Here is a 16,953-nt window from a genome sequence, read left to right as displayed (position 1 = left end):
GCTAATATCAAGCGCACTAACAATTTGCCTTCGGCAATTTGTAAACGGCGAAACGTTTGTAAAATGCCGACGCCGTTTGTAAACGGCGGATTCTTACATAATGCCTACGACATATATATATAACTAACCTTTGTATTGTCACTGTTGTATTCTAAGTCATTACATTAATAGTACATTACTACAGAGGCCGGGACGAAAGGGGTTGCCGGCCGAAGACATATAGACGGCCGAGCGAAGCGAGGCCGAATAGGTCTTAGCGCGGGCAACCCCATTTCCCGCCGAGGTATGTATAGTGCTTTTCTCAAACATGCAATGAAATGAATAAAATAAAAAATCCACGAAACCCAAGTTTTATTTATAGAAAAAACTAAAAGTAAACTACACCCAAAATATAACCAACACGTACCTATATCATTATCACGCGTATGTTTTACACGAGTCTTGTACATATTTTTACTACCCGTATATTTTCATGTATCTTTGATTTTTTCGCCTTGTATCCGTCTGACTGTCGTTTTCGTCACTATAAGTTTACATAGTCTTTCATGTTGATATCATGTTTCACATACATCGTTGCTTTATGCATGGAGTAAATAAGTATAATTTCCACAGTGTTGACGAATTTGTAGTTACATTCATTTAAAATATGCCACAAAACTGTTTCTAATAAACTGTAAGCCATTTTTCTTAGTTTATCAAATAATAAAATTGCCATAAGCAACCATATACATACTTCGTCTTTGACTTGGCGGCAGAGGCAGCAAGTTATTAAAATCAATTCTGCTTACGCTGCCAATTCCAACACCTACGATTACAATTAATATTAATTTCATTATTTCGTCGGAACTCATATCAAAATCAAAGTCAAAAAATCAACAACGCACCATAAATCCAATAAAACAGAATGAATATTTTTCAACTTTACCTACATAACAATTTAAAAAATATAACTAAGTAACTAACTTACGCGTGTTTGAGTAGACCTTTTTACCGCTAACGTTTAGATGAAATATTTTAAATGTTTTTATTTGTGTAGTTAAATTTATAATTTAAAATTATAAAATTATAGAATGTATTATTAAGTTCATGTTGATTTTATATAAATAAAACTGCAAATTATAGCAAACATTGTTTTTTGTTTTTTTTTATAGGCGTAGTGGCAGTGTCATTACGAACCATAAAGCAAATACTGCCTCTAGTTTTTTTTAATGGATGAATGCCACGATGCTGTGTCACAAATATCTGTGAAATGAGAATTAAAAAAGAGGACTTTGCCGGCCTAAGCCTGCAAGATGTGTATGAAATTCCATTAACGACCTTTTGTCCTAGCCTCACCTGAAACGTCATACTTCGCAGCCTATTATAAGGAACATAACATCAATATTTCATTGTATGTTTGAGAAAAAATCATTTTTAAAAGTATTTTGGATGTATGCTTAGCGAGTCCGACCTATACGGGTAATATACCTACTGATGTCAAGATAACTAGGTACTTATCAAAGATATGATTTCCTCTTATCTGACCGTTTTTATTATCTATAGGTAAATACGTTATCTATTTATTTTTACGTAAGTACCCATTTTTTATTAGTTGATTTGATTTCATAGGTTATCGAAATATATTTTTGCATAGGAAAGTAATATGTATATAATATACAGGTTGTCCCATAAGTGACACGTCACAGTGACACTGGAGGTAGACCAGGCCAAGAGGACCCAAACCAACTTAACATGACCCCAGTAAAAATGGCACGGTTTTCGAGTTATTGCCAAATTAAGGATTTTCATGAATTTTGACCGTTTTTAACATTGTTAGTGCCAGTGTGCACTCGGAAAGGTCTCGAAGTTAGTTTTGTTTATATGTACGGCATCATGAATAGTGAATTAAGATAACAGAATAGGTATTTTGTTGATAAACAATGTAAAATGCAAAAATTTACTGGTTTAATCTTGAATTAAATTCACAACGAAACATTAATTTCGACTTTGACCACCTGTCGTGAAAAAAATTACTAGAAAAGTAATGAGCAAATAACGTCAAGCTATTGAGCATGTTATGCAGATTCAAAAATGGTATGACACATGTAACTTCCTGCAATTAAATAGGAATTATTATCATCTTTCGAAAGCCTCATAATAAATAAGTTAAAACTCGGAAATTTGCAATCCGTTGCTACTTACTTAATAACGATTTATGTTAAAATATCTCATTCTGGATACAGATAAAAAAACGCTATTCAGCATTTGCCAAATGCCTAAAAGAAAGAGATGGAAAATGCTTATCTCCCCTTTTAAGGGTATCATGGAGTTGATAAAGGTTAAAAAAAAATACAGGTTGAAGTTTGAAAGGGTAGGTTGAAAACTAACTTCGAGACCTTTCCGAGTGCACACTGGCACTAACAATGTTAAAAACGGTCAAAATTAATGAAAATCCTTAATTTGAATACCGACAAAGTCGTACAGTCGGGAGGATGTATAAATTACATTTCGTTAGTTAGTTCATGATTAAGAACAAAGAAATCCCGAGAATTTCCTGTGAGCTGTGTAAACTAAGCTCAATCTATAGTTTTTTTTAAAACAATCGATATAAATGTAACTTAGAAAATCCTACACAACTCGAAAATTCGATGATTTGGTCAAAATATAAATCTTTACTTATATGGAAACTATCACCAACGGGATACAATGAGATCTATTTATTATGACGTATTTTTTGTTTTATGTTGCGTGAAAAACTAGTTTACTTAAACGTACACTCCAGATCAAAATATTTCTACAATCGTCCGTTTATTTAACACACTTTACCAAAAAAATATTGGAAATAAAACAAGTGCTTTGTGAGAAATTAAAATAAATAACAAATAAATTAGAGACTGCTATTTTAAAAACGCCGCCACTTTTGCGCGGACATGCGTAGAACAGATAACGTACATGTTAGATAGAGCATATGAAGCGATTCAGGTTTTATACATATTATATATTGGTACTCCTTAAACTATATCGCCTGACTACGCACTTGCATAATTCGGTTATTGTATTTAAGTAATGAAAAAATCAATAATAATCTAAATCATGGGACAAACATAGGTTGATGTAGGGCACAACAGTATGGTGCGGTTAGCAGGCTAATGGTAACATTCCATTTCTGACTGCAGCTGCACTACTAGTACTGAACGCGTCGCTGTTATTGTCAATTTACATAGTAAAATGAACAGTAATGCAGCTGTCGTTGGAAATGGACTGTCACCTTAATACATAATATACATATTTAATTTCGACAATTCACTTCGAGGTTTTTGTAAGGTTGTGCTAAATGCGTCTCTTTCTTCCTCAACATGGCATGTCACATGAAAGAGTATATGTTATGCAAGTAAACAATGCGAGGTCTATATGTGGTAGTCTATATAACCCGGGCTTTGTGCGTGACGCGGCAGTGGCGCACGTTCCGACGCGTTACGATGCTGTGAGTGTGTAAATAAAAGGGAGGGGTATATTTTCGTTGTTTGGATACCGTTTGTATGATCATGACATTCTTGACCGGCCGATTAATATGCGTTTATTTTAATGTACCGGGCTTAAACTAATAACGCATAGACAGATAGTCCCCATACGGCTAACCTGCCAAAAGTGAAGCCGAAACACGATCGATGTGTGCGTGGGAGGCTCGTGTTTTACGCTCAGCAACACACACACATATACAAAAACGTGTTGCCAGTATATAGATATTTCCCTCAAAATGGGGGATTTAACAACATCCTTAACACTTGGTTATTAATAATTTGTGTGTAGATTTAATAGCAAAAGCTTTTTATGTTTATTTAAGGAATTTTGCATTTCCCGCCTTTGTGAAATAAGGTTTAAATAAAAAAATTGATACATTTTTACAATTTTTTATTTATAATGTGCATAAAATTACTACATAATTTGAAATAAAATAATGAAATATTTAAAAATATGTAATTTTTATATAATTATACAAGGAACTTCAATTAAGCGTGTTCATTTTAGAATGTAAACGTCATGTCCCATTTTGAGGAAAAAATATTCACTACACTGTCAACATTTATAAGAAATGGCGGCTGGCGAAACATTGTATTTTTGTAGTTACGTTTACGTAAAAATATCACATTAAACTCTATACTTACGCGTGAAATGTAATGTAAGTAGGTTTGTTTTTATGATATGATGCGTTGTGACACCCATTCAATGCACAAACAACCATTTTTCCTGTGTTTTTGATTTTTAAACGGGAGGTGTACACAAACCGACGTGACCTTGAGTACTGCCAGGGCCGATCGAATACGGTGACACGAGTGCGACGTGACGTCGCACTTGAAATGGCTTCACTAGGGATGTACGAACACTCGATCTATGCCTTATAAATCTATGGTACCGGGTGTTTCCTGTAACACGACACGAGCAAATAATTAAACCATATATTGTACTCCTCAAACGATATACCTTTTGACTAACTACTTTTAAAAATTATGAAAACTTTAGATTTTCTCTTTTTTCATACAAATTAAATAATATATTCAATATACGCTGTCATCACTATCAGAGTGTTTGACATTGCTTGTCTGACGCCTTAAAAATAACAAAATTTGCAATATATTGCATCTGAGAATAAACTGATGTGTAATAAAAACCAAAAGATAAGTTATTTTTAAGTTCCTGAACAAATGTCAATCAGTTTGATGAGTAAAGCCTACAGTTTAATTTCAATATTGCTCCTGGTATACGAAACACCCGGTATATTACAAACATTTGCGATATATAGGTTCATGGATTTTTCTGTAAATATTCGTAAATGTCGTTTACGAAAATTTTGAGGGTGCAGATTTCAAAATTGATGACAATTTTGGAATCCAATATCTGCCATATTGGAAATCGCAATCCACTGCTACGCAATCTACCTATTGCAAATTTTATACCTGCCGCTGCCGTATGCACTTATTCGTAAAAGTCATTTATCTCATTTCCGAAATTGTTGGGGATACAGATTTCAAAAATAATGTCCGTTAAGGAATCTAAGATGGCGGTCTTGTACTTTTTCATACAAGTCGTGATGATACTAGTTTCCAATTTTTTTGAGGATGCAGATTTTAAAAACAATGTTCATTTTGGAACCAAGACGGCGCATCTGCACTTTTTCATACAAGTCGTGATAATATATGTTTTCATTTTTTTTCGGGATGCAGACTTAAAAACAATGTTCGTTTTGGAACCAAGATGGCGGTTATGCAATTTTCGTAAAAGTCGTCATGGTACTCATTTTCGAATTTTTACGGGTGGGTGAATCAACTTTTAAATGTCCACGTGATGAAATTATGGATTCTTATTTTTTTTTTTGTTATTGTCCATATTTATGGGTGAATCAACTTTTAAATGTCCACATGAGGAAATTATGTATTTTTTCTTATTGTCCATATTTATCTATCTCTTGTTTATGATTATGTATAAAGCAGAGCTGTTTCTTTAAGAATTTAGTGATATTGACGAAAAAAATTCACCAGCCCAAATCTGCCCTGTCCCCTGGACTATCCAAAAGTATTTTTAGTCAAATTAGACATCAATTATTGTTTATCAATTATTTTACTTACATTAATTAAACAATGCAGTATAATTTTTTATCTTTATAAGAATAGTCCTCTGGACAACTCTTATTTTACATAATCGGAACTTTTTATCTAAACGCGAAATAGTTACAGTAATGAAAGAAAATTGCTCCTGCTACTTTGTTTTATATTGTGTTATTGTATCTACAAAAAATATGAACTGCGCTAATATTTAAAACGAAAAAAATAAAGATATATGTTTTTCAATTTAGGGGCAACTAAGTTGTCCCATAGACATATCTGGTTGTCCAATGGAAATATTAATAATAAAACCTTAAAGAGGGTACTAAATGACACAAATTTAATAAAATATCAGAAAGCACTAACAATATAGGTACGTTAGTGCTTTCTGATACTTTATTGAATTTGTTTCAGACCCTGTAAAAAATCTTATCACATCGTTTTTGTCCAAGGGACAACCAAAATGTCCTATGGAGCAGGGATGTTGCGGATGCAGATTTTTTGACATCCGCGGATGCGGATGCGGATATTTAAAGCCTCACATCCGCGGATGCGGATGCGGATGTCAAGATTTGGTACTTAAAAAACGTCAAATATTACATTTTTAGCATTTTTTATTTAAAAAAAACGAAACGTTTAGTATTTGAGCAAGAATAGGCGCGTTTTATTTAATAAACAGTAACTTGGCCGACTTTTCGGGATCTAGACGATTTTGTTATATATAATGACGAAATTACCTAGCACTTACGCCGCCGGCGCCGCCGCTAATACGTTCCTGTTACCGACTTGGCCGACATCCGCATCATGCGGATGCTCCGCATCGATTTTATGCGGATGCGGATGCAGATGCGGATGTTGAAATAATGCGGATGTTCCGCGGATGCGGATGCGGATGCGAATATTCGCAACATCCCTGCTATGGAGTACCACTTCCGTTGTCCAAGTGACTAGTTGTCTGAGGGACTTATCTATGACTTTGAGGCGTATAATAAATACTAAAGATTTTTTGTGTTTATTTCACCCTTACGGTAAAATATATGTAAAATAGTATCTGGTACAATACAATTTATTGTAATATGTTAAGTATTTATGTATTTGTGCCAGTGATTCAATGGATTTACAATAAAGCCACCATCACTCTCCAACAGTACTCGACCGACTGACGCCGCGAGTTTCGTGTTATCAAAATGGGTAGGCCTATCTGCTTATCAGAAATTTGAACTTGTCGCAAGAAATTCATAAACCGTTACATGCAAACAACAAATCGGTATGTTTTATTGATGATACTTATCCATAAAAAGCGGCTAAGTGCGAGTCGCACTCGCCCATGAAGGGTTCCGTAGCAGCAAATAACATAATAAAATTGCGTGTTACGATATGTGTTGTATTAAAAAAAACTACTTACTAGATCTCGTTCAAACCAATTTTCGGTGGAAGTTTGCATGGCAATGTACATCATATATTTTTTTTAATTTTATCATTCCCTTATTTTATTAGTTACAGGGGGGGGGGGGGGGACACATTTTACCACTTTGGAAGTGTCTGTCGCGCAAACTATTCAGTTTAGAAAAAAAATATATTAGAAACCTCAATATCATTATTGAAGACCTATCCATATATACCCCACACGTATGGGTTTGATGGAAAAAAATGGCACGTATTTAACGGGTCAACTAATTAATCGAAATTGGGTAGTTTGAAAAAATAGAAATGGGTACTAAAATTAATAGTTTGGCAACAAAAACGGAGCCTTAAAATATATCAATATGAGTTGTGTTTTAATGCCGTTACAGCTTTTGATTATTTTTAGGCATGTACCAAGTATTTATTTGGCAACTGAATTATTATATTGGAGACCATTTATGAAGCATATTTTAAAAAGAAAACGGCTATCTATTAATTCAAAAATGAAGTTCTTTTAAAATATTTTGTTGGTCATTACACTGTCAACCTAACACGCTCCTCCTCGCTTTGCTCGTCGTCGCACCTATCTGTTGACTCTAGTAGAACACAGTGGTAACTATTAAAATTAGTAATTTAATATTTAAAGATCTAATGGTATAATGGCCATTAGGCGTATCATGATTAGAAATTTCAACTATTAAGTATACTGACCATTACGTTTTGGAAAATTAATTTGAGGTGTTTTGTGTAAAGAGTTCATTAAATTTAGCGGCTTTCGTGTTAAAATACTACCTAGCTGAAACGACATGGTCAGTTATGACTATAGTTGATTACTTAGGTGTGAACAACTAGATGACAATTAAATTATATGATCGCTTTACAATATTAGTTGCCAATTTATTATTTTAGTCGCCAACCTATCACTTTAAGTTCCCTATAATTTTTATGGGTGGCTTGATTTTGCTGCCAGTTATTTTAATAATATGATGCTTATATTTGAGGCTAATATATATTTTTTGGCGCTAAAATATTAATGCACAGCCAAATTATATTATTATATGCCCAATGAAAGTTCCTGTTTAATATTTTAGTTGCCCGGTTAATAATAAGCCGAATAAAATTTCTTGAGTTTCAGTTCTAAGTATGGGGACCCCCAAAAATTATTGTTTTTTTTCTATTTTTGTGTGAAAATCTTAATGCGGTTCACAGAATACATCTACGTACCAAGGTTCAACAGTATAGTTCTTATAGTTTCGGAAAAAACTGGCTGTGACAGGGGACGGACCGACAGACAGACATGACGAATCTACATATAAGGGTTCCGTTTTTTGCCATTTGGCTACGGAACCCTAAAAATGATTATGTGTATTAATATCAATTCCGCAACAGTATTTTTTCATGATACAAAAAACGGGTATATTGTAAAACAACGCGAAATGTTTTGTAATAAAATGTTAGATAATATTAATAGGAACATAACGGAATACTAAAAAAACTCATACTCTTATATAGACTCAAACAATCGTTTTTGCCACTAGAACTTTTGTCTGATCATGATGATTTTTTACGAAAAATTGCGTATCTTGGATTCCAAAACGGACATTGTTTTTAAAAGCTGCATCCCCTAAATATGTATTTGTAAAGAGTATCAACACGACTTAAATGAAAAAGTGCATGACCGCCATCTTGGATTCCAAAACGGACATTATTTTTGAAAGTTGCACCCCCAAAAAATTCGGAAATGAGTACCATGACGACTTTTACAAAAAAGTGCGTGGCCGCCATCTTGGATCCAAAACGAACATTTTTTTAGGGTTTCGTACTCAAAGGGTAAAAACGGGACCCTATTACTAAGACTCAACTGTCCGTCTGTCCATCTGTCTGTCACCAGGCTGTATCTCATGAACCGTAATAGCTAGACAGTTGAAATTTTCACAAATTATGTATTTCTGTTACCGCTATAACATCAAATACTAAAAAGTATGGAATGAATATCATAACGACTTTTACGAAAAATTGCAAGACCACCATCTTGGATTCCAAAACGCACAATGTTTTTGAAATCTGCATCTCCGACAATTTCGGAAACAAGTTTTGAAATCCGCACCCGATATTTTTTTTAAATAGTTCTCGTTTTAAAAATCTGCACCCAAGAACATCCAGACAACGACTATCATAACAGCCATTTTGTTAAAGGTCTTGGATTCTAAGTCAATATTTACAAAAAGGTTATCTAGCTTGCATTACGGTCGAAACCAGATCGTCAAAGATGGTCGTTCTTACAGCGTGATAAAGCGGTGTCCGTCACTTTGTGTGTGAAAAGTGACAGATATTTTATCACTTGAATAAAGATGGATAAAGCCATCCATAATGCACCGGCAGTATCGAGTAGGTAAAGGTTAAATGCAATACTAATTCTACAAAATAAACGGAGCCCATATTTTTCTCCATCCTGTATATAACGAGCGTTTGCTAACTCCTAAGATACCTACATCCTGAGTCGACGCGTTGCTCTGCAGTCGCATGTTTTGAGTTATCGCCATTGCCTCCCCTCCCCTCCCGCCCCGCGCCGATTATTTAAATAATTTAAGGATAACCATTTTTACAATTGTGTCGAACGCTCAGTGTATTAATAGGAGATACTTTGACGCTGTGATAACATTCAGTACAGGCTTTATGGTGCATTAAAAAAAATACTGTAGAATTAGTGCGCGTGGGCTAAAATACGTTATAATTGTTTAAAAAATAGTAAAAACAAAATCCCCTGGATTTTCTTTTTTTTATATTAAGTAGAATAATTGGCGTAACAATATAGTGGAAAATCACCAAGTGTTTAATTAATGTTGTATAGTAATTATTTATTTTAAACATTTTTATTGCTCGTGACGTATGCACCACTAAAAAAGTAGGGGATATTTTACTTACAGAGTAAAATATTTAGTTTTGCTCTTTGAATAAAAAATCACTACTGTACAATTTAATGTTTGCATCTTATTAAAAACTAAATTTTTAAAAAAATTTTTTCGAAAAATTTCAATATATTTTTTTGAGATAACTTTACACATACATTCACACAATAGTGTTCTATAATATTCCAAACACAAATATACTGAAGGACATAATGTGATGTTCTCGAACAATTCAAAGTTTGTTCCCGGCCTAATACGCGTGATAATGATATAGGTACGTGTTGGTTATATTTTGGGTGTAGTTTACTTTTAGTTTTTTCTATAAATAAAATTACTCCACCACGTATTCTGGGGCATGATTCCTTTTTTGTTTAATGTTGTAAACAATTAGTTAAAAAATATCACAATGGACTGAAACCAAAATTATTACAAATGGAAATCGCCAAGGGTATGATAGGTATTCAATTTTGAAGAATTACCATAACCACCGATAATAGTTGTTCTAGAACCGATTTTTTGTTCGAAAATTATTCGTTTAACTCGCGACTAAAGCACGTTTAAGTATAAGCCACGCTTATAAACCGTTGAACGCCGCGCCGTAATTTTGCATACAAAAATCGGTCATATGTGGGCTGCGCGGCAGTCAAAGGCGCGATTGATGCGAACTTTTTTACAAAATCAAGTTATATACGATGTCCTACAACGGACAAAATCCATTTATGGGCTAAACCAATTTTTACAAATCAGCCTGCGCCTACCTTGAGTTAAAAAAGTTTATAAATTGCATTGAAAACAAAACGACGTTACGGGCAAACACTTTTTTCTATCTGCTGCTCCGTCGAATGTGATTTTCTTAACGAACTCGTATTGTTAATGTTAAGCATAAACCACAAATCGTTTATGCTAAGTATTTGGTGTGACCTCAACTCCGGGTCAAGCCATCGCATGTGCAAGTTTCTCCACGCAATTACCTACAGCCGTCGAGGTGAAACACCCGTTCGATAGCAGCTCCTACTCACAATCCGGTCCACCTATACCACCCCACACTAGCGTCTTTTAAGCAGTTGCGCCAACGTTGCGTCGAGAAGCAGCCATAGAGTTGACTAGACTAGACGCCGATGCTCGGCAGACGCTAGTGTGGGGTCATTCTTACTGTGACGATCCTCGTAGAAGCACTCGACCTGCCTTAACCATTTCCAATACGAAACATGTTGTGAGGTGTGAAATTGGTAATTATACTTATACAAGATGTTGTGCTGGTAATTAAATAGACAGCTAATATTTAAACAAGCAAACAACTTGGTGTTAAATACTACCTGAAATACTCAGTAAATCAAGCTTATTATGTTGTTACTCGTAGCAATATTTTAAAAGGTAGGTATTGCAGGTACTCGTAATGCATGGTTATATACTAGGTAATTTACTCGTAATATAGTTATTTTATATAAAGGCGCATTGTTCGTACCATTGTATTATTGTATTCAAAATTCGACATTATAATAATTCATTTGAATGTAAATTGTATTCATCATTTGAATGACTGACTGACTCATCAACGCAGAGCCGATACCAATAGTCTGGCTGGACCCGTATAATAGCTGGGCTGTGGATAAACGAATAGGTTTTTGTGATGTATCCGACTTGACTAAATTGATTTCGTTTTTTAGCATTATAAAGAACTCTATATAATAATGAAATCTCAGTACGATGGCCACTTTTTACTTCAATATTTTAATTCAATAAGAGCTGACGGCTTCCTCGCACAACGTATCAGCACTGCGATACGAGGCCTCGAAGGCCTATTTTAGATTAAGCTAAAGATAATCAATAATAACTTTTAACTTGCAGCACGGGTTTTTTTCTGAATGTAGGCCATAAAGAGCCATAGTGTAGAGCTTGGCGTGAGCGGGCGTATGACATGACTGAGAGAGTCTTCATTAAGAGATCAATTATTATTAGTACTTACTCCATGCACTAACACTGTCAATGTCCTGTTGTAATTCAGCACAATCACAGTGTGCTCATGCAATTTAAGATCATCAGAAACATTATGCACGTTGAGTACCTACTTAATGGATGACGTATCTTATCGTCAAGATTAATTTTAGATGCAGAAGCATCGCAAAGCTGGACTTTTTCTACTTCTAACAAAGTCGATTATGATATTTATAGCATGCAGCTAAAAACTAAAAGTTTTTTATACAAAATATGAATGTGTCGCGTGCATTCGATAGTCTATAAAAAATCTTTGTAAAACTAGTAGTTCGCCCCGAACTGAGAACTCGCGGTTTGCCAAAAATTATATAGAGCGATTGACTTTGTTGCACCTACTTACTCGTATAGTTCGTCATAAAATAGTAGAAAATAATTTTCACGAAAAAAAAACCGACGTCTATGGGGCTATTCATAAATTACGTCATTTCAAATTTGGGGGGCGGGGGGTCTGGACATCGGATGACGGTAGCATGAAGTAGGAGGAAATGGGGTCATTTGTAGCATGATTTTGGATGATTATAGGGGTGGGGGGGGGGGGGGGGGTCAAAAATCGTCAAAAATCGATGACGTAATTTATGGACAGCCCCTATGGGGGCCTGTGAAAGACTATTGTACATAGATGGTGCACTATGTAGAAAAGGAGGTTAAACCACCCACTTTTCTAGTAGGTAGCATTTCGTTTCTGTAAGGGTCGCAGTTTTAGCCTCACGAACCCACTTCTCTGATAGCAGTTCGGTTCTGTGAGGATTGCAGTTCGAACCTAACCAAAACCACTTTTCTAGTAGCATTTCATTTCTGTAAGGCTCGCAGTTCTGACCTAACCTAGCCCACTTTTTTTCGGTTCTGTGAGGATCGCAGTTCAAACCTAACCTAACCCACTTAACGGCGCGAGCGGTGCGGTGAGCGAGAGGGGCTAGTAAGTTGGGCATCATTATACTTTAGAGATATGGAGTAACAAATATAAAAAAAAAATCACAATCGAATCTCCTCCTTTTGAGATTTGGAAGTCGGTTAATAATTGAGGGCGCCACTTTCTACGTAGCTGTCACATTTTTGACGTAAAATGCTTACACATGGCAACAATTTATAGTCTGTCAAGCCATTTCCGTCAGTAGAAAAAAGCGGCTAAAAAATGTAGGCGCGAAGGGTTATCGTCCCATAGAAAATTTAAATATCGCGCCTTTTTCTACTGACAAACTTGTTTGACCGACTATAGTATGGAAATTTTAGAGTTCCATTTTATTTAATTTCTACTATTTTATGTCCCACTATTAGTAGGAGATCCCACATATATGGTCCACCTTCACCAATCTGTGTGACGGCTGAAACTATGAAAATATGAAAGAAAATATGTTCCAGAACATAAATAAATAGGGTTGCCTAAAGAAATATGGTCAAGGCTATTTTTAATAAATTTTTGAAAAAAAAAATTATCGGCAAATTTCACCGATTTGTCTGACGAACGAAATAAGTTTCAATGGAAAGTATACAACTTGTACAACATAAATCAACTAGGTTGCCTATCTTTTTCCGGTCACTATTATGTGTATGCGGTGTTTAAAGAGGTGATTTTATATCGATAATTGCACCCATCTGTCTGACGCTTGAATTATACATCAAAATGATGGTAATTTTATTGCAAATACAATGGCATAGGGTTGCCTGCGAAAATCCGGTCACAAGTAAGGGTTGCCAGGCTTTTAATTAAAATAAGAAGGGAAGACTTTTAGCGATAACTCATAAACAGCTTAACTGATCAAGTTTGTTTTAATTTTATTTAATTGAGTTTTTTAAGCACTATTTTTATGATTTTTTCCATATGTTTTGGATAGATGGTTCAAAAGTTAGAAGGAAAAACCTTTATTTTTCTAAACGATTATTTCCGAAATGATTCACTGTATCAAGAAATCTTGTTTGAAGACCCCTATTTATTTTGAAAGGCCTATCTAACGACACCCCACACTATAAGGTTGAAACGATAAAAAAATTGTCACACACATTTTGTTTCTTTCAAAGCGATTATTTCCGAAAATATTCACTTTATCAAAAAATGTTCTTTTAAAACCCCTATTCATTTTGAAAGACCTTTCCAACAACATCCCACACCATAGGGTTGCACGAAAAAAAAAATCCTCACGTACATTTTGTTTCTTTCGATGCGATTATTTCCTAAAATATTCACTTTATCAAAAAATATTTTCTAAAAAACCATATTTATTTGAAAAGACATGTCAAACTCTAGGGTTGAAGCGAAAACAATGGTCACATACATTTTTTTTTCTTTTTTTTCGTTTGATACCTATGTTGTAAGATGTCATTTGATATGAGTTTTAAAATAAATAGGGTTCTTCAAAAAAACATTTTTTGACAAAGTGAATATTTTAGGAAATAATCGCCTCGAAAGAAACAAAATGTACGTGAGGTTTTTTTTTTGTTCCTATGGTGTGGGGTGTCGTTGGATAGGCCTTTCAAAATTAATAGGGGTCTTTAAACAATTTTTCTTGATAAAGTGAATCATTTCGGAAATAATCGCTTAGAAAGAAAAAAAAAAGGTATTTCCTTCTAACTTTTGAACCATCTGTCCAAAACATATGGAAAAAATCATAAAAATAGTGCTTAAAAAACTCAATCAAATAAAATTAAAACAAACTTGATCGGTTAAGCCGTTTATGAGTTAACGCTAAAAGTCTTCCCTTCTTATTTTAATTAAAAGCCTGGCAACCCTTATTTGTGACCGGATTATCGCAGGCAACCCTATGCCATTGCATTTGCAATCAAATTACCATCATTTTGATGTATAATTTAAGCGTCAGACAGATGAGTGCAATTATCGCGATAAAATATCCCCTTTTTTAACACGGCAACCACATAATAGTGACCGGAAAAAGATAGGCAACCTAGTTGATTTATGTTGTACAAGTTGTATACTTTCCATTGAAACTTATTTCGTTCGTCAGACAAATCGGTGAAATTTCGCGAAAAAATTTTTTTTTCTAATAATAATAGCCTTGACCATATTTATTTAGGCAACCCTATTTATTTATGTTCTGGAACATATTTTCTTTCATAATTTCATAGTTTCATCCGTCAGACAGACTGGTGAAGGTCGACCATATGTGGGATCTCCTACTATATAGGCGGCAATGGGATCAAAAATCGCGTGGATATATTACAAGGTCTGTGGAGCCCTTAACTGATACTGTATCTGTGGTAAGCAGAAATATTTCCTGTCAAATGTGAAATACCTATATTATGTTTATTTTTATCTTGCTAATTATTTCAAAATGGTAAATTTATAAACGATATTATAAAAGTGCAAGCCGAGCACTTTCATTTGATACCAAACTCGACCATACTTTTATGCAAAAAGATGACCAGAATAGCAAGACCCCTCATCGCAAATAGATTTTTGGCCTTCTAAGCTCTTCTATCTCAATAACCCCTTGATCGAGCCTCCTTATAATTTAATGATATAATGCCCTCAACTACAGTACCCAATTTAATTTAAATTAGAACCAATTTACTTAAGTTCTTGAGTATCAAACTATCCTCTGATAGTTCAGCTTAAAAACATCGAAATGCCGGGACGTGCCCCTATAGTTCGTTTTTTTTAGCATTAGAAAGAACTTGGAAGAAGGTAAGCGATTTTGACAAGTCATTTAATTGAAAAACGCTTTTTAAAAATCAGTAACTATTACTTATGAAAGTAGAAGAATATAAATGATCTTATTAGATTCATAATTGTTACATATTTGCCGTAACTTATTTTTAAAATGTGTTTTTCAATTAAAAGACACATCAAGATTGTTTACCTTATTTCTAATGCTTAAAAAAACGAACTATAGCGTCTATAGCCAGCCGCGTGTCCCAAGTCGAATGTAAGAACTTCGTTCGCTTCGCTCGCTCGTTCGAAAATACTTTTATTTAAGAACTTAAGTGAGTTTTTAGGGAATTAATTATAACCACTTCGAATATCGAAAAACCAAAGACATATATACCTATCTCTAATATAAAGGTAAAATGTCCCCTAAACTGAAAATATCAAGTTTGCAAAGATTCAATAATTTGGACCAAGCTACCTCTGCATCATGGCATTTGCAATGACAAAGTGTAACTATGTCATCATTAATTTTATGAAAATATGACGTTTATAATGACACTCCCTCACTTTGTTCTGTTCAAATTAACTTTCACCGGCAATTTTTAGACTTAGACGGACTCTACTTGACTTAGTTGTGCTAGTGTTGGTGATCCACAGAATACCGCCGTTGGTCTGTGTGGCGATCTAAAACAAATTCGTGCCTCAAATTTGATAGATGGCGCTGTACGGCTCTGTAACTCTGGTCAACAAAAGACGTTTGGCAAATCAGTGACCACAGAACAGCGCCATCTGGTTCAGCTGCAAAATTATTTCATGAACTACCTCTCTATTACAATATACCTTTTGCTTTTATATATCATGAAGACTATAGTAAAAATAGGCAGTTTTTGAGTTTACTTCCAAAAACACCCCTTCTTAAAAAAAGGACGTAAGTTACGAGAAGATATTACGCCCTTCTGCTTGTACGCTTTATTTCTTTATCGCATCGTATGAAGGTAAAGGTACACACGCAACCCTCGTGGTCTGGTACGAATTTGGCCGGTTTTATTTATAGAACATTTCTTAGCACACTTTGGCTAAGAATGCAAAAAAGGTTTTCAACAATTTTAGTAGATAGCGTAGGTAAGTAGATAGTTTATTTTTTTGTATTCGAAATAATTTTTATTCACGTGGCAGGTACATAATACGAATGCGTTTGGCATTTGGCACGGTGTCAAGTAACTTCACAAAATGTAGGTACAAACGACTTACCATATTCATCGTCATCGTTATGTCTCGTCCAGTTCATAAAAAAACTTACTGATACACTATTTATTAAACGGGCGTAAAAACACACAAAATAACTCTATGTAAACACTTCGTTTGATATTTCAAATGTATGCACATGTGTAGAGCACATCCCAAAATTAAAACTTCAGTGTGGACGACGCGACCGCCCGATGCTATCGGCCGAGTCTACTGCCGG

At 34.6% G+C, this 16,953-nt stretch overlaps 1 protein-coding gene across 1 annotated transcript in view; it reads right to left on the bottom strand.

Moving 5' to 3' along the window:
- The window catches only part of LOC134804917 (beta-alanine transporter-like), a 51,301-nt gene extending 34,348 nt beyond the window's left edge, over nucleotides 1-16,953 (bottom strand). The window contains exon 1 of the mRNA XM_063778238.1: nucleotides 16,740-16,953. Coding sequence (XP_063634308.1) covers nucleotides 16,740-16,754 — 15 coding nt within the window. The 5' untranslated portion in view covers nucleotides 16,755-16,953. The remainder of the gene's footprint in view (nucleotides 1-16,739) is intronic.

The sequence above is a fragment of the Cydia splendana genome, chromosome Z (assembly GCF_910591565.1).
Source record: "Cydia splendana chromosome Z, ilCydSple1.2, whole genome shotgun sequence".
Lineage (NCBI taxonomy): Eukaryota > Metazoa > Arthropoda > Insecta > Lepidoptera > Tortricidae > Cydia > Cydia splendana.
This window is presented reverse-complemented; position numbering and strand designations above follow the sequence as displayed.